An 18,376-nucleotide genomic window follows, 5' to 3' on the forward strand; every position below is an offset into this window, starting at 1 on the left:
GCGCAGACACACACAGCCACGCACAATTGTACCCGTCTGTGCACAACTGAACCACCATTCACAGCTGCACACAACCGCGCTCAGCCATGCACAACTGCATACACACACACACACACACACACACACACACACACACACAGAGCTGCAGCCATTCACAGCCTCACACAGCTGCGCTCATCCACGCAAACTGTGCACAACGCACACAACTATTCACCAGCGCACACAACCGCGCTCGCAGCACACAGCGGCACGGCACGGCACCGCACACAGCAGCCGTGCACAGCCTGCACACAAACACACGCATCCCCCCCGTGCACACCCGCACACAACCACGCACGGCCGTGCCCCTCCCGCAGCCCCGCACACGCAGCCAGGGGCGGGGGCAGCGCGGACCCCCGGGGCCGTGTCCCTCCCGTCCCCGGAGCCTGCCCCCGTGCCCGACCCGTGTCCCCCGGTGCCCCGGAGCCGCTCCCGGCGGAAGGCGCCCGGCCGGGCTCCCCTCCCCTTCCGGCGGCCATGGAGCCGTGCTGGGAGCCGGGCGAGCCGGGCGAGCCGGGGGAGCCGGGCGGGGCGCGGCCCGGGGCCGCGCTGGGCGGCCGGGGGCTGCTGGCGGTGGCCGTGGCCAGCGGGGCGGCCGCATGGGCCACCTGGGCCGTGCTGCTGATGCCCGGCTTCCGCCGCGTCCCCCTGCGCCTGCAGGTACCCCGGCATCCCCCCGGGCCCCTCCGTCTCCGAGCCCCACGCCCTGACCCCCCCCCTGACCGCCCTGTGCCCCCCAGGTGCCCTACCAGCCCTCCAGCCCCCGGCAAGTGGCCAACGCCCTGGCGCTGCTGCGGGGCCGCGCCGGGAAGACCGTGGATCTGGGATCCGGAGATGGACGGCTCGTAAGGGCTGGGTCCTGCCGGGGTTTGGGGTGTCCAGGGTGGGCGAAGGGCAGGGAGGGGGGCTGCACGCGCGGGGAGGGTGTTGGGGAGACCCTCACCTGGCTTCTGGCTGTGGTTCTGGGTGGCCCTTCTGGCTACAGTCCAGGACCATCCCAGGTGGTCCCAGAGGGTCCTCGGTGGTCTTAGCTGCAGGTGGTTCTAGATTGTCCTGGGTGTCGCTAGATGTTCCTAGGCTGTCCTAGATGGTCCTAGACTGTCCTGGGTGACCCAGCATGGTCCTAGGTGGCTCTAAACAGCCCCAGGTGGTTCTTGGCAGTCCTCGGTGGTCCACAGTGGCTCTAGATGGTCATAGGTGGTCTTTGACAGCCCTAAAAGGCGTCACATGCAGGGAGCAGGGTGGGAATGAGGGCTCTGGGTGGTGCTGAGCACCGCAGTCACCCTGCCTGTGAGCCAGCAGGATGGGTGGGGTGAGTGGAGCTGGGCAACAGCCCCTGCCCACCCAAATCCTGCCCCAGACTCAACACTGAGGTGGTTTGGGTCCCTCTCCCTCTGCAGGTGCTCGAGGCTTACAAGCAGGGGCTGAGGCCAGCCCTGGGCTATGAGCTCAATCCCTGGCTGCTGTGCCTGGCCAACTACCGTGCCTGGAAGGCCGGGTACCACGGGAACGTCTCCTTCCTGAAGAAGGATCTCTGGAAGGTAACAGCATCCCGAGGGTCTAGATGTGCTCAGGGCGGGGCCAGAGCTCTGTTTGCCTCTCCAGGATGGATTTGCTGACGGCTGCTTGCTCCTTCCCCATCCCACGCTGCTCCTGGGGGGTGGAAAACCATCCTCCTTTCCAGGGGAATGCCAGCTGGGGCAGCCCCTGGCCAGTCCTGCTGCTTGGAGCAGCTCTGAAGAGAGGTCTGGTGCTGCTGACAGGGTCACCTGCAGAGATGAGCTTCTCAGGCTGACGTAAGGTATTTGCAGCCTGAGCAGAGAGAATCCATCAGGGAATGTGGGTCTGGGACGGTGCTGGAGGCAGGTATTTCCCAAGACGTGCTGCTTTCACACCCACACTTGCCCATCCCACGTGTTTTGTGGCATCCTTGCTCCCTCCAAGGTTCCAAAGATCACGCACAAGGCTTGGATGCTCAAATAGTTGTTCCTGGCCTGCCTGTTGCTCGTTATTCCCCTTTTCCTTCTGTTTTAAGGTGAATCTTTCTGACTGCCACAACGTGATCGTGTTCCTGGCCCCCAGTGTGGTGAGTCAGCCCCTCCCACCCTGAGTTGTTCTGGGCCAGCTCGAGGGGGCTTTTCTTGGGAAGGAGAGGGGATCTGGGATGGAATAAGGCCAAGTGGGCATCATTGTGGGTGAGCTTTTTGGTGCTACACAGCGTTTGGATTTATAGAATCATGGAATCATTCAGGTTGGAAAGTCCCTCTGAGATGGAGCCCTACCGTTCCTCCAGCACTGCCAAGGCCACTACTAACCCATGTCCCCAAGTGCCACATCCATGTCTGTTAAAGCCCGGCAGGGACGGTGACCCCACCACTGCCCTGGGCAGCTGTGCCAGTGCCTGAGCACCCTTTCCATGAAGAACTTTTCCCAATATCCAACCCAAACCTCCCCTGGTACAACTTGAAGCCGTTCCTTTTGTCCTGTTGCTCATCACTTGCTCCAAGTCCCAGCCTTACACAGGGCCACTGCCAGCCCTGTGCTTTGAAGGGTCTTTGGTTGGTGCCCCAGAAGCTGCCCCACGGTCCCTGGTGGCACTGCCACTGTGTGCCTGTGTCCTAAGGCTGCCTGTCCCTGGCTGTGTCTCTCTCCCCAGAAACCTCCTTTGGCCACCAAGCTCCTGGCAGAGCTGCCCGACGACGCCCGGGTGGTGGCTGGACGCTTCCCCTTCCCCTCCTGGACCCCCAGCAGCACCCTGGGGCAGGGGCTGGAGCAGGTCTGGGCCTATGACATGAAGGAGGTGCGGCGAGAAGCACAGAGCAGAGCCCAGGAAAGCCAGGTGTGACCCCAGCCTCGTTAAACCCAGTTTAACACCAGCCTCGTTAAGCTGGGCATTAAGGGTCAGAGCCACTCCAGCCCTTGGCTCAGCTCAGGACAGAAATGCTTGGCCAGCATTTGTCCTGGGGGCTCGCAGGGTGGCAGTCCTTCATTTTTCCAGAGTGTGAGCAAAGCCAGGGAGGAGAAAATCGGACCTAGAAATCCAGCGGTTAAAACAGGATTTAAGGGATAAAGCTCCATTGCCTCTTTTTGGATGATTGCTACTTTATTTCTATTTATTTTTTAAAATAAATTTTGGTTGATTGTTCCTCTGAGGTTTTTGCTTTGTCTTTGAGCTGCTGGATGCTCCTGGAGTTGGAGCAGCTGCTGCTCCTGGACTTGGGTTTTGCTCCTCCATCCTTTCCAGCTCACCTCCATGAAGGATCAGTTTGGCCCTGCTCTTCAATATGATATTCCATTTTCCACTCCAACACAGAGGAAAATGGGATTTTCCCATCATAGAGACACAGAATCACGGAATGGGTTGGGTTGGAAGGGACCTTGAAGCTCCTCTGGTTCCACTCCTGCCATGGGCAGGGACACCTCCCACTATCCCGGGTTGCTCCAAGCCCCATCCAACCTGGCCTTGGACACTTCCAGGGATCCAGGAGCAGCCACAGCTTCTCTGGGCAACCTTCCAGCACTCACGGTAAAAGAGCAGCTCATCCCTTTGTCCAGCCCCAGAAGAAATCCTGGCCTGAGGCAGCCTTGGCTCTCTCACAGGAGCTGTGAGGGGAGCGAGGCAGGAGCAGCTCTTGGTACAGGTCCAGGTCTCACCCAGGAAAAATATTACAGCAGGAGCAGGAACCTGTCCCTGCAGCCCAGCAGTGCAGAGCTGCCTGGGAACCTGACCCCACGTCTGGGGTGTGCTCAGGGAAGAGCAGAATTCCTGCAGCCGAGGGATGGCCCGGGACAGACGAGACGCAGTTGTCTTGTCTGGTTTTAGTCCTGTGAATTAAAGATCAGGAACACCCACGTGGTTTTGCTCGCCGTTCGCACCTCCCCGCCTGGGAAGGATCTTCGCCTGGCAGTCCATAAAACACAGACCTCCCTTGGAGTGTGGGTGTTCCCGAGGCTGGGGCTGCTATGGCTCCTGGCTGGCACTCCTGGCACCGGGCACCTTGCTGCCCTCAGCATTCCTCAGCTGCAGGATCTCCTGCTTGTACCTGCAGTGCAAGTGGCACTGTCACTGCCCACGGTCCCCAGGCAAGGAGCCATGCCAGCAGCTGAGCCTGGCATGTAGATCCTGCAGCCTTTCTCAAAGAAAAGGTGCTCTGGGCTCTGCCAGGGAACCTTTATGCCTGACCCCAGCCCACGGCTGAGCTGGCTGGGGAGTCACAGCAGGAGCAGGTGGATCATGCCCTGACACACCTGCTCTGCCTGTCCTCTCCCTTCCCTGCCCTTCCCTGCTCTTCTCCCTGCTCCAGAGCAGGATGAGCCAGGGAGAGAGGAACATAGATCAGGGTCTGCTGGGAGGACTTAGATTGGAACCTGTGAAAAAAGAACTCTAAAGGTGTTAGGCTTTAGATTAGGGTTTAGATTTTAGGTTCCCGTGACGGTTCCAGGGAAACCTTAGAGCCCCTTCCAGTGCCTAAAGGGGCTCCAAGACAGCAGGAGAGGGACTTCAGACAATGGCATAAAGTGACAGGCCATGGGGAATGACTTCCCATTGCCAGAGGGCAGGGATGGATGGGATATTGGGAAGGAATTGTTCCCTGGGAGGGTGGGGAGGCCCTGGCACAGGGTGCCCAGAGAAGCTGTGGCTGCCCCTGGATCCCTGGAATTGCCCAAGGCCAGGCTGGACATTGGGGCTTGGAGCAGCCTGGGATGGTGGGAGGTGTCCCTGCTCATGGCAGGGAAACTGGATGAACATTCATGTTGCTTCCAACCCAACCCATTCTGTGATTCTGATTCCTCCCAAGGTTGGGTGAGCACACAGGGAAGAACACGTGTGGCAGGGCGTGTCTGTCCTGCTGCCCTGTGGGACAGCTGGAGGAGCAGTGGGACATCAGCCATGCTGGCAGTGCTGTGGCAGGAATCCCCCACCTCACCTGGCAAGGTGCTGATCGATGTACCCCTGCAGCTCCAACACCTGCTCCTCTGCCACCACTGCCCGAGTCAGCAGCTGGCTTCTCTGCTGTTCCACGTCCTCCTGCAGGGGCAGGGAAACATGGAGAAAACATGGGGAAAAAGGGAGATTGGTGAGTGGTGTTGCTCAGCCCCTCTCTGCTACGTGAGTCCGACCTTCCGGCCACTTCCCCATCACTCTGCCCTCTCAGGCACGACATCTCTGTTCTTTTGGCCACAGAGATACACCCTGTGCAGGTGTTGGGCTTTACATCCCCAGGGAATGGTGGAGCACTCCCTCAGGTTGCTGTGGACAGGGAAAGGCATGATGTGGAAGCAAATATCCCTGCAGCCAGCACGAACCAGACTGGGGAGCTGATTCAGATTCAGCCTAGACTTGAACCAGGTCAAATAAAATCAAAGAATCGTGGAATTGTGTTGGTTGGAAAAACCCACTAGAATCCAGGTGTTAACCTGGCCACCACTGACCGCAAGTTCCACATCCACATGTCTTTTAAAACCCTCCAGGGATGGTGACTCCAGCCCTACCCTAGGCAGCTGTGCCAGTGCCTGACCACCCTTTCCATGAAGGAATATTCCCAATATCCAATGTAAACCTCCCCTGGCACAACTTGAGGCCGTTTCCCCTATTCCTGTCCCCGTTCCCTGGGAGCAGAGCCCGACCCCCCCGGCTGTCCCCTCCTGTCAGGGAGTTGTGCAGAGCCACAAGATCCCCCCGGAGCCTCCTTTTCTCCAGGCTGAGCCCCTTTCCCAGCTCCCTCAGCTGCTCCTGGTGCTCCAGCCCCTTCCCCAGCTCTGTTCCCTTCTCTGGACATGCTCCAGCCTTCCATGTCCTTTGTCATGAGTGACCCAAAACTGCCCCCAGGACTGGAGGTGTCCCAGCAGTGCCAGCACAGGAGAACAATCAGCCCCAGTTTGCTACAGAGATGCCAAAAGATTGTTCTGAAATGTGGGCAGGAGTGACAAGGGCCTGCTCTCCTTCCTTCAGCAGCAGGGACACCACCCTGCCAGCATTGCTTGGAGGGCTGAGGCCAAAGCCACAGCAAGGCTCCATGGAAAGTGATCCCCAGGGAATGGGCATGGCCCCGAAGCTGCCAGAGCTCCAGGAGTGTTTGGACAGCGCTGCCAGGGATGCCCAGGGTGGGATTGTTGGGGGGTCTGTGCAGTGCCAGGGGTTGGACTGGAGGATCTTTGTGGGTTTTTCCCACTCAGGATATCTGTGACTCCATGGAAGTATCCCCCTCCAGCCTGGAGCAGTGTACTAGCCCCAGGGCAGAAGGTGAGGCAGCACATCTCTGCTGTGGGTGAGAGAGAAGCTTTGGCTCCAATGGGCTGTTCCAGACCTTTACCTGGGTGTTGAGTGTGAATTCCCAGAGCTTCTTCCTGACCTCTGCCCAGCCCTCCTCATCCAGCTGCCTGGGACAGAAGAGCTCATTTAGATCACGCCCAGACATCAAATCCAGCCCCTTCACAGATCCCACAGCTCCACACAACTGGTGCCCATCCCACCCTGATCCCCAGAACTGGAACCTTTCCTCTCCCAATGCCCAAGCTTCCCCAGGGCGTGCGGCACCACTGGGGAGTCACAGCCCTTCTGCCAACCTGGGACTCCCCACCCACAGCCTGGGGCTGCTCCGGAAAGAGTCCTGAGCCTGCCGCTGCGGGGCTGGATTTGATCGGAGCAGGGAGCCATCGGTGCCAAAGGCTGGCACTTGCCCTGTTTGGTCCCTTCTGGTCAGCGAGCAGCAGAGGTGAGCTGTCTGCACAGCCCGGCGTGGGAAAGCCCTTCCCAGCCCGTCCCAGCCGCCGGGAGGAGAATACAGGTCACATCTGATGCTGGGGGAACTGGGGCTGTGTGAAGGCAGGAATGCATTGTGCTCCCTCCGGTTCCCTCTGCCGGGCTGGCCGCAGCTTCCCAGCACAGGGAGATCCCGCCTGGGCTTCCCTGGGAGCCACGGGAGAAGGGAATGATAAACGGGGCTTGGTGCAGCTGGGAACCCCGCACAGCACGGCAGGTGGAAGGAGCTGGGCTTTGGGGTCCCTCCCAGCCCAACCCGTTCTCTGACAAAGGCCAGGAACTGGGACTCTGGGATTCCTGTCTCTAGCCGGAGGAGCAGGGGAACAGCACGGATTAACCCAGCAGTGTTTGAAGTGTGTGGGGTCTCTCGGCAGTGACAAAAACCCCAAATGACGAAATGCATCACTGAAATTCAGGTTCTGGACTTTCCATGCCCTGCTCCTGTGGTGCCTGCCCAAGTTACTGCATTTACTCACGGAGCACTGCTATTTTCAGTGTGGAAAACATGGCAGAGGTTGGTTGAGGCTCAAGATTGTGCCTGAGACACTCCTGCAGAGCCCGGAGGCTCTGGCACTCACCCACTCCTCAGTGCTGGCATCCAGCTAATGGAATATTTGACATGTTTTCTAGGTGACCACGTCTTTTAAAGGGCTGAAAAACCCCAGCTCAGGTTTCTCCTGCTCCACAGCTATAGCTGGTTGAGTTTTAGCAGGATAATGGAGCAGGGGGAAGAGACCCATCAAAATGTTGCAATTTCAGGGTTTGTTGGGAAGCCAGGGAGGCATCAGCACAGTGGCACCAAAGGGTTCCAGCCCAGCTCCTGCACTGGGAAGGAGGAAAAACACGACCATCCCAAATTGGTGGTGTCCCACGGGCCTTTCTCAGGTTGTGATCCAGCAAAGCACATGGGCATATGCTTAACTTCAGCTTTTAAAGAGGTCAGTGGGGCTAAAAACACGATTAAATCAAATATGTGCTTAAGAGCTTTCTTGGATCAAGGCCCAGTGACCAAGTCTCTTCCTGCAGGAAGTGCTGTGCTGAGGGGACAGCTGCCTCTTCTTCTGCAGGCCCAGCAGCTCCCTTCCCCTGGTTATTGCTGCCTCCAGCCAGGCAAAAAAAGATCCCTCAATCCTCACATTCACGGGAATTTGGAATGACAGATATCCCCAGAAAGAAGCAGCACTTACTGCTCTGGGAGCACTGGGAAGGCAGAAGCTCCTTTCAGGGTTTTCTGGAGGCAAAGGAAGAATAGAATTCCTGTAAATGTGAATCCATTGTAATCCCAGATCCTGCCACTTTTAGAGAAATCCTGTCATGGGAATGGGTTAGGGTGGGAAAAGACCTTAAGAATGATCTCATTCCATCCCTGCCATGGGCAGGGACACCTGCCACCATCCCAGGCTGCTCCAAGCCCCATCCAGCCTGGCCTTGGACGCTTCCAGGGATCCAGGGGCAGCCACAGCTTCTCTGGGCACCCTGTGCCAGGGTCTCCCCACCCTGAGGCCTCCAAGTATCCCATCTATCCCTGCCCTCTGGCAGTGGGAAGCCTTTTTCCTGGGTCCTGTCGCTCCATGCCTTCCTTATATCCAACCTAAATCTCTCCTCTTTTAGTTTAAATCCCTTTCCTTTGTCCTGTCACTATCTGCACATGTAAAAAGACTTTCTCCCTCTTTTCTGTAAGGCCCCTTGGAAATGGCACAAGGTATCCCAGCACTCCCACAGCCACCAGTGCCATGGCTAGGAAATGATGGGCTGTACAATCTGAGGGTTTCAGGTCTCCTATCCTCTGAATTTCTAAATAAATGCATCCTGTGCAAATCAAGACCCACATCTGCCCAGTGGGAGGACATTAACCCATCCTAGGAAGTGCCCAAGGCCAGGTTGGATGGGGCTTGGAGCAGCGTAGGACAGTGGAAGGTGTTTCTGCCCGTGGCAGGGGTGCAACAGGACGAGCTTTAAGGCCCCTTCCAACCCAGACCATGCTAGGATTCCATGATTCTGTCACATGGAGATGACTGTTGTGTTCCCTGCCTGTGCCACAGGCACGGCACACCCTCAGGGACGGATGTGGCACTTGGGGACATGGCTCAGTGGTGGCCTTGACAGTGCTGAGGTACGGGCTGGACTCAAAGATCTGGGAGAGCTTTTCCTACCTAACCAATGCTATAAATGCCTTAAGGATGGGGCTGAATCTACAGCTCATGAAACTCTTCCCACCAAGAAGGGACACCTTCCACCATCCCAGGCTGCTCCAATCCCCAGTGTCCATCCTGGCCTTGGACACTTCCAGGGATCCAGGGGCAGCCACAGCTGCTCTGGGCACCCTGTGCCAGGTCCTCCTCTCCCTCCCAGGGAACAATTCCTTCTCACTATCCCACCTCTACCTTCTGCAGCTCCTGGAGCTGCATCTCCAGCTTTGCCTTTTCCTCTCGCAGCCGGTTCAGCTCCCGGGAGCTGTTTGTCAGCAGCTCGGGGTCTGTGATGCAGAAGTGCAGCTCTGCAGGGCCACAATCCATGGCACTGCTCCCCAGGGCCCGGATCTGCTCCCGCTGCCGCCTGTAACCAGCACAGGGGTCAGTCCCTGCTCCTGTTGGGTGACATCACTGAGCAGTTCTGCTGCTCCTGAAGGTGCCACTCACTGGGACCTGCTGGTTCTGGCCACCTGCAAAGGATAAGTGGGAGAGTTTCCGAAGGGAGCTCGTCCTAGAGCTATTTGTGGCTTTTATACCACAAGTATTTCTGCTGCTTCCCACAGCCCAAGCTGCCGAGAGAGCTGAGAGCACTGCAGGGACGGGCTGGGAGGTGGAGCTATTTGTGGTACCTCTGCATTTCCACACCATCCACCGTGGGATCAATCTCTCACCCTGCATTTTAAGTGGGAGGAACATATGTGCAAAGCAGCTCCATGGGGTCCAAAGCACCCTGATGTGCAGCTGGAAGCAGCTTGATCCTGGCTTGCCAGGAGCAGGGAGATAAATGTGCCTTTCACATCCTCTGCTGCATCTGGGAGCTGTTTGCCTCCTTCTAGAGCAAGGGATGGGTGCTATGGGGCTTCTCCACTTGGCCCTGAAGGAGGAGGTTTACCCATAGGCAATCAGCAGGTTCTCGTGCTTCTTGGCCAGGTCCTTCATGCGTTTCTTGTACCCACGAGCTGCCCGAGCCAGCTGCTCTTCCCGGGACTTGTAGGAAGCCCGGATGTCCCTGAGCAGGCTGTCCACAAAGTTCCTCATGGCAGCTTGGCCAGCTGGGGCTTTGCTGCGGCCTGTGATGCTGCTGGGTTTGCTGTCCATGTAGTTCTGAAAATGCACAGAGAGGGAAATCCGGGGGGAATGGCTTCCCAGTGCCAGAGGGCAGGGATGGATGGGATATTGGGAAGGAATTGTTCCCTGGGAAGGTGGGGAGGCCCTGGCACAGGGTTCCCAGAGCAGCTGTGGCTGCCCCTGGATCCTTGGGAGTGTCCAAGGCCAGGCTGGACATTAGGGACTGGAACAGCCTGGGATGGTGGGAGGTGTCCCCTGCTCATGGCAGGGGGTGGCACTGGATGATCTTTAAAGTCCCTTCCAACCCAATCCATGATTCTATGGCAGTGCCCCCCTGCACCCAGATTTCCTGTATGGCCACGCAATATTATCAGTGAGTTTCTGCTGGGACTTTTCCTGGTCAGAACACAGGGACCCTTTCTTTAGGTATTTACTCTAATTTATTGGCAGCAGCCTACAAGAGGACGGTGCCAGTATGGAGAGACCTGTGGGAACGGCTGGAGCTGTGCCAGGGGAAGGTCAAGCTGGAAAGGTTCTTCCCCCAGAGGGTTCAGGCACTGCCCAGGCTCCCCAGGGAATGGTCCCAGCCCCGAGGCTGCCAGAGCTCCAGGAGTGTTTGAACAGCGCTGCCAGGGATGCACAGGGTGGGATTGTTGGGGTGCCTGTGCAGAGCCAGGAGCTGGATCCATGATCTTTGTGGATCCCTTTCAGCTCAGGACATTCCATGATTCTGTGACACCTCCCCAGGGCAGGAGAGCCCCGGGCTGGGGGCACCCACCGCCAGGTCCCTGGTGTACCGCGCCAGCCGGGAGCGATATTCCTCGTTCAGCTCCTTCAGCCGCAGCTGCAGCCGGGAGTTCTCCGCCTCCACCTCCTGGAGCTGGCCCTGGGATATGAGCAGCACCTGGCACAGCAAACAAAATTCCTGCTGCCCTGGTCGTCCGGCCCAGGAGTGGGAGCTCGAACACTTCATAAGAGCTGAGGGTCTTCATTCCAGATATTTGGCTTCACTAGAGCTGGGAAGCTCCTGGATTTTCAGAGGAACCCACTGGAAATGTTTATAATCCCTATTCCCCTGCTACCTCCTGTCATTTGCCACCCCCCCCAACCCCGGTGATTCCACCAACTCTTTCTGAAAAGCAGTGAGCAAAATTCCTCCCACCACCTTTGCAAGCAGCACTTCCACCACGTGCAGGAGGAAACCGCACAGGGAGAACCTTGGTGTGACAAGCTCCCTGGAGAGGGAGAGGTGCTGGAGCACCTGGATTCAAGGCACGCCAGCCCCGCCAGCTCAGGAGCAGCCCACGGCAGGCGGATGGAGGGGAGGGAGCCCGTGCTCACCGCTGATTGCTCCGCCAGCCTCTGCCGGCTGGCCCCGACCGCGCCCTTCGCCTCCTGCAGCTCCTTCCCCAGCGCCAGCCTGCGCACACAGCAAGGAGTTGGCTTTGTTTTAACTGCCCAAATTCCTTCTCCATCCCTGAAAGTGTCCAAGGCCAGGCTGGGTGGGGCTTGGAACAACCAGGTCTAGTGGAAGGTGACCTTGCCCACGGCAAGGGGTGAAATGAGATGGCCTTTAAGGTCCCTTCCATCCCAACCCTTTCTGGGATCCTGTGACTCTCCGTGGGTCCAACACAGCCAGCTTTGGGAAGGAAATCACTTTGGAATGACAGAAACCTCCCAGCAGCAGCTGCCAGCCTCCAAAGGTGTGTCAAGCAGTGCCACAAAATCTCTCCCCGCTAAAGGTGAACACCCTTCACAATTCAGAGGGTTGAGTCCTGAGCATCCTGGGGCAGCCTCTCCTGGGACATTAACCCCATTCCAAGGTGATGGAAAACTCACTGTGTGAGAAAGGGCAGGGCTGGATTAATCTCTGAGATGTCACACGTTTGCTGTGTGTAACAGAGAGTGGATTTTGAAGGTGTCCCTGAGCACCATCAACTTTAATCTGACGGCTCTGAAGAGGAAGGAGACACCAGGTTTTTCTTCCAAGGGTGGATCATTCCTTGCCTGTACCCCCCAAAGGCAGACTGCCTCCTCTCCTGCTCCCATGGGTCAAATCCAGCTGCAACAAATCCCACAAACACCTGGCCAAGCAGAGGGACACTCACACTCGCTCCTCCAGCTTCTGCTGCTGCTCATCGTGGGCTTTCTTTAGTTTTTCCAGCTCCACTTTTATGTGTTCCTGGTTTCCAAGCAACTGAGGGACAAACGAAGAGGAAGATGAGGCAGAAATCTGAGTGAAGAGAGGACAAAGCGAGGAGAACCTGGAGCTGAGCACTTGTCCAGCTGAGCAGTGACATGCTGGGGGAAGGACTGGTTTAACTGGGAGGGACGGGTGCCCTCCAGCACGGCAGGAATGGTGTCTGATGCACAGCCAGGGCACGTGGAGGTGCACATGTGTCGCTCTCCCGAGGGAAAAGCTCACGTTGAGAGTGAGATTCCCAGCCGGAGCCGGTGGCGGAGCCCAAGCTGGTTCTGCAAGGGCTGCAGATGGGGAGGAGGCAGGGACCATCTCTGTGCTCTCAGTTTTGGGTGCTTCATCACCCCCAGATTTCTCAAGTGTGAGAAAGAAGGGAAAAAAAAAGTATCCTCTGCACTTGCTGGCTTCTAAGCTCCTCTCTGTGTTGCCCCTGCCAGGGAATCGAGCCAGGGAATCACCTCTGCCCTCCTCAGCTCTGCCTGCACATCTGGAGTTATTCCCATCTCATTTTGCAACTGCAGAGTTTAAAAAAAGGATTTAAGATGAATCGAGGCATCAGCTGATCCACAAAACCCAAGTTAGCAGCAGGAGGTGCCAGCCACAGTTGGAATCAATCCCCCCTCTGCTTCCCAAGGATGCAGCAGCTGACCCCTCACACTCACTTTTCCGTCCAGCTCCTGCTGCTCGTGTTCAGAGGCAGCTGCATCCTCGGGCTGCTTTGGGCAGAGACAAGAAGGGGCCTGGTAGACCCTTGTTCTCCAAGGGGCTGCTGGAAGGGCAGAGGGTCCCTTACCTTCCCCCTCCAAGTAGAGTGGGGCTGTCCTGCTGCTTTCCCTCTTCCCAGCTCGGGGGAGGATTGATGGGCCAAGCCAGGGGGGTGGGTGCTCTCTTTGGCCAGGCTGAGCAGTTCCTGGGTCAGCTCCTCATTCCTCATCACCTGCCAGGTCAAACAAGAAGGAAAGAATTTCTGTGACCCACCTCTGGTCGGCACATCCCTGCTGCTCCTGGTGTGTGCTCCAGGCAGGCACCCCCTCCCCTCCCCAAATCAAGTTTTAATTTTAGTTCTGTCTCCTATGTCCAAAGATACCAGTGATTTTCTGGTTCTCATGGAAATGCATTGCCAGGCACCAGGGTCATTCCCATGGAATGTTATCCCTCTACACATCTCACACTCAAATCCAGGTCCCAGTGCCAGTACTGGGCACAGCTCTGCCACCACCTCTGCAGGCCTCCAGCTCCCTCCTCGCCCCCACCCTGCACCCTCCGTGCAGCTTCCCAACACTTCAGGAACATCCTTCCCCATGGAACAGCTTAGAGGAGTGCTGGTCTCCAGAGCACAAGGAGAAGGGCCAAGTCTCCAAGTCTCCCTCCCTCCCTCCCTTCATCCTTCCATCCCTCCATCCATCTATCCTATCCCTCCATCCCTCCATCCCTCCATCCATCCCTCCCTCCATCCCTCCATCCCTTCATCCCTCCATCCATCATCCATCCATCCATCCATCCATCCATCCATCCATCCCTCCAGCCCTCCATCCATCCATCACTCCATCCATCCCTCCATCCCTCCATCCCTTCATCCCTTCATCCTTCCATCATCCATCATCCATCCATCATCCATCCATCCATCCATCCATCCCTCCATCCATCCATCCCTCCATCCCTCCATCCATCATCCATCCCTCCATCCACCCCTCCGGGATGACATAATCCCGGTTCTGTTGGAATGCGTCCCTCCAGCAGCAGCCAGCCCACAGCCCCGTGTAGGCAGCGAGATTCAAAGCGGTGCTGGTGTGAAGTGACACATTTCCAAAAGATAAAGAGGATCTGAATGAGAAAAGCTCCGTTACAGGTGATCTGGAAGGAACACTGGGGGAATTCATGTCTCCCAGGAGGGTTTCTGTGTAGATAACAAAGCTTTGATGGGGTTTATGACTGGGGACAAGCTTGAGTAATTGTTACCATGGCAGTGAATCGGGAGGATGGGAGGCAGAGGTCATCTGAGTCATCCGTGGAGAGAATAGCTTATCAAAAGATAGCACGGGGTGGGCTGGGGGAGAGCGAGGAGAAAGGAGGCTGACAAAGAGGTGAGATATACAGCTGTGAAACCTGACAGCTCCGCAGAGACAGCCCGCTTGTTCCCCGGCCCGCAGCGATCCATCTGCAGCTGTCAGCCCTGACAATTTGATCGCAGGGGTCACAAGGACCGGTTTAGGAAAAAAAAAAAAAAAAAAAAAAAAGGGGTGGGGGGGCAGACCCCGGTTTGAGTTGGGCTTCGCCGCCTTTCCTGAGCTCCCGAGCCTGGCGTGACTCCAGGGAAAACTCCGACGTGGAACCCTGAGCGCGTTTGGGTCCCCTTCGGGGCTGCCGGAGCAGCCGGCGCGAACCTGGGGGACAAAAGGAGAAGGAAACGGAGAGAGAGGAAAGGTCAGAGCCTTGAAAAGGAAGAATTTACGGCGAGTCAGAAAACAGGCACCGAGTGCCCGCCTGGCATCTCCTGCGAGGCGCTTCCCAAGGGCTGGGCAAGGCCGCTCCTGCGGCCGGACAGACACGGGCGATGTGTGAATCCCGCGGACAATGGGGCCGCGACAATTCAGAGGCTCCGACTGTTCCCGGACAAGGGGCCGTGAATGAGCTCGCCGAGCTGCTCCTGCGCCAAGCAGCCATGACAACATATTGGCAAGGTCACAAGTAGCACTTGTAATTGGGAATGTGTAAAAGGTTCATTGTCTCCCCCAGAAGAGCGCCGGGGAAGGGGAGGGGGCAGAACCGCAGGCTGCTTTTCCCGTTTCCTTTGGGAAAGTCCGCACTGGGAAAATAATGAGCAAGAGGCCCATGTCGCGACAAGTCCCAGGCTGCCAAGTCGGAGCCTCTCTGGCTTCAGGCAGGGATTTTTGGGAGTCAGAGCCAAGGAACTGGGGTAAACTCCTCGGCATATGGAGGACATCCAAGGAATTCAACCCTGGCTCCTGGACCCGCTTCACCACTCCTTGGAGCCACCTGGTCTAGAGGAAGGTGTCCCGTGGCAGGGGGTGGAATGAGAAGGGCTTAAAAGTCCCTTCCACCCCAAAGCATTCCATGACTGTGGTTCTTCAGGACGCTGTCTGGCACAGAACTGAATCCACGTGCTTTCACTCCCTGAAACATTCCAGGATCCATGTGAAAACCGTGTGTTATTGCCACTAACCTGCTAAACCCGTCATTTAGAGATGTCAGCTGCCTGAAAATCCAGGGTTTGACAAACACATTGCACCCCCTTGGGGACGAGAAGCAGCTGAGAGTGCCGATGGCTGAGCCATTCCTCCCGGAGCCCGGCACGACCGGGAGCAGAGCGGCTCTGCCTCGTGCTCCAGCGGGACCGCAGGGTGGGATCGGCCCCTGCAAGAGCTGAGCTCGCCTCCGTGGGAGAAATTCCCGTTTCTCAGCTGCTGGGAGACAAATGATCTCTCCACAAGGGTCACTAACTCACGGCTGATCATTATCCTGCTCTGCCAGAGCCCATCCAAACACACTGGACCAAAGCAGCATTCCTGCTCCACATCTTCCCAGCACAGCTCGGCATGGAAATCCAGGTCATTGAGCTGAGGCAGCTAAACTATCTGCTGGGGGAGGGAGGGAGCAGGAGGGTGTCAGTCATTCCATCCGATTCAAAAAGAAGGAGAAGCGGGAGGGGGGAGAGGGAGGGGACAGAGGACGGGCTATTGAAGCAGCCGAAGAAACACACAAATCTGGGTCCGAAAGCCTCTGGTTAATCATTGCTGGCCTAGCAGTCAGCGGGAAGGTGTCTGTCTTTTAAGGAACCATCACAAACTTGCCTGAAGTCGGTGTTTTTATAAACTTGCCAGGCCCCTTCCCGCCGCCGCCCGAAATGAGAGCGGCTCCAATCCGTTCACGTGCCGGCCGCGCAAACCAAGCAGAAAAAAAGGGAAACAAAGCGCGCTGGCAGCGCGGAGGGACCGGCCCCGGGCAGCCCCGCCGTGACCTCCGGACAGCGCCGAGGGGCCGCCGGGGGAACGGGACGGCTCTGCCCGCGGGGTGCCGGGGGAGCAGCGGGTCAGCGTGGGCACGGCCCTGTCCCCAGCCCTGTCCCCAGCTCCGAGCCCGCTGGGAGGACAGGTCCCACACACCCCGGAGAAGGAGCTGTGTTACATCAAATCCCTGGAGACAATCCCACGGCCGGGCTACGCCGTGTCACAGCTTGGGGGCTGGACATGTCCTGGCCGTGTGTGCCGGGACCCTGGAGACCCCTGTGCTGGGCTGAGCCCCCAGCGTGGGCAGCAGGAGGGGGGGATTCTGCCCCTTCAGGTGAGACCCCACCTGCAGAGCTGCCCCAGCCCTGGGGCCAACAGCTGCAGGACCTGGAGCTGCTGGAGAGAGTCCAGGGGAGGCCATGGAGATGCCCCAAGGGGTGGAGCCCCTCTGGAGCCAGGCTGGGAGAGCTGGGGGTGCTCACCTGGAGAAGAGAAGGCTCCAGGGAGAGCTCAGAGCCCCTTGCAGGGCCTAAAGGGGCTCCAGGAGAGCTGGAGAGGGACTGGGGACAAGGGATGGAGGGACAGGACACAGGGAATGGCTTCCCACTGCCAGAGGTCAAGGCTGGATGGGATATTGGGAAGGAATTGTTCCCTGGGAGGGAGGCCCTGGCACAGGGTGCCCAGAGAAGCTGTGGCTGCCCCTGGATCCCTGGAAGTGTCCAAGGCCAGGCTGGATGGGCTTGGAGCAGCCTGGGACAGTGGAAGGTGTCCCTGCCCATGGCAGGGGGTGGCACTGGATGGTTTTTTTTGACTCGGTGGCTTCTAAGAGGTCCCTTCGACAAGAACCTCGGTACAATTGTATGAGAAGCCTCTCCGGACCTGAGCTCTGATGGGGATGCACAACTGAAAGCCAAACAAGGTACCTGCACACAGGGCAATGTGAGGTGGAGCTGGGATCTCTGGGATGAGCTCTGGGATGAGCCCTGGGATGAACCGTGCAGCCTCTCTCACCTCCTGGTCCAGCTCTCTGCCAAGGGCCAGGTAATTGCTCTTGAGGATGATGAACTCCTGGGCCAGCTCCTGCCGGCTGCTCTCCAGGGCTTGCAGGCGCTCCCGCAGGGAATCTCGCTCGCCCGTCACCCTGGCACTGCTCAGCTCCAGCTCCTGCACCCGGCTCTCCAGGACCTGCATCTGCACAGGGGAGGCAGGAGGGTTAGACATGGCACAGGCCAGCAGCAGGAACTGGGAGATGATTTCATGGGAGCTCCTCGGGATCTGGGGTGCTGGGGGGGAGTTCAGCTCCATCTAAAGCCAGGGGAAGATGTCAAGCAAAGGAAAGGTGGGTGTGTTAGGAGCTGCAGGGGCGGGTGAAGGTATTGGCAGGGCTGGAATGGGCTATTCCCAAATGCGGGTACCATATTTTTCAGTTTGAAGTTCTCCATCTCATAATGCTCCTTCATTTTGTTTGTCTCGATCTGGAGATCTACGAGGTCTTTGGAAATCTGGGAGACAGAAAGTCAGTGAAGGCCATGGATGGGTTCTGAGGCCAATGTGATGTTTGAGCACAGCACATCCCCCTCTAGAAGGAGGAATTTCCCCCAGATTTCCCACTGTGGATCTGCTGGCCTCACACGGCTTCACAGCTCAGCTCTCTCCAACTCCCAAAGTTTTACCTTCAGTTTTTCCTCTTCACCGAGGACCATCCTGGCTGGGAAGTCTGTCCTGGAGCCAGGCAGCTTCCCCATCTCCTCCTGTGGGTCTCCAAGCTGCTGCCTCTCCTTGTTCCTGTGCTCCAGCTGCACCTGGAGGCACAGAGCAGCTCCAGCTGAGCCCTCCTCTCCCTGTGCCACTGCTGCTGGAAGAGCTCAGCATCTCCAGCTTTGCAGAACCTGAACAAATTCCAGCCACGCTTTCCAGCTGCCATTTCCCCCCTGTAGTGAGGATTTCCGTGGCAGGGTGCTGGTTCCGTGACCTGGGAAGGAGCCACAGACCTTCATGCCTGGACTTTCGGTCGGCAAGATGCTCTGTCAGAATACTCACGTTCTCATTCTCTGCAACAATTCCAAGGTCCATGTGCTCAGAGGCCAAGATCTCTGCACGGTGTTGGGCAGGCAGTGACAGAGAAGCCAGGGAAGGACACCAGGAT

General features: G+C 57.7%; 2 protein-coding genes across 2 annotated transcripts; one reads left to right on the forward strand and one right to left on the reverse strand.

The window, feature by feature from the left end:
* The first annotated feature begins 510 nt into the window (after positions 1–510).
* Positions 511–3,184, forward strand: ANTKMT (adenine nucleotide translocase lysine methyltransferase). Its single transcript, XM_066198227.1, has 5 exons — positions 511–699; positions 780–884; positions 1,440–1,580; positions 2,075–2,125; positions 2,696–3,184. The coding sequence occupies exons 1-5, from the start codon at positions 517–519 to the stop codon at positions 2,882–2,884; spliced, it is 669 nt and encodes a 222-aa protein (XP_066054324.1). The 5' UTR covers positions 511–516; the 3' UTR covers positions 2,885–3,184.
* On the reverse strand, positions 3,125–18,376 carry CCDC78 (coiled-coil domain containing 78). The gene is given in 17 exon segments (XM_066198228.1): positions 3,125–3,311; positions 3,964–4,032; positions 4,034–4,082; positions 4,968–5,068; positions 6,354–6,420; positions 7,990–8,033; positions 9,187–9,358; positions 9,887–10,098; positions 10,841–10,966; positions 11,404–11,482; positions 12,171–12,259; positions 12,925–12,975; positions 13,056–13,199; positions 17,242–17,421; positions 17,646–17,732; positions 17,904–18,032; positions 18,271–18,376. Coding segments are annotated over 17 exon segments (1,791 nt in total). The 5' UTR covers positions 18,304–18,376; the 3' UTR covers positions 3,125–3,152.

The sequence above is a fragment of the Chamaea fasciata genome, unplaced genomic scaffold (assembly GCF_029207755.1).
Source record: "Chamaea fasciata isolate MVZ Bird 193981 ecotype frontalis unplaced genomic scaffold, bChaFas1.0.hap1 SCAF_16, whole genome shotgun sequence".
NCBI classification, from domain to species: Eukaryota; Metazoa; Chordata; class Aves; order Passeriformes; family Sylviidae; genus Chamaea; species Chamaea fasciata.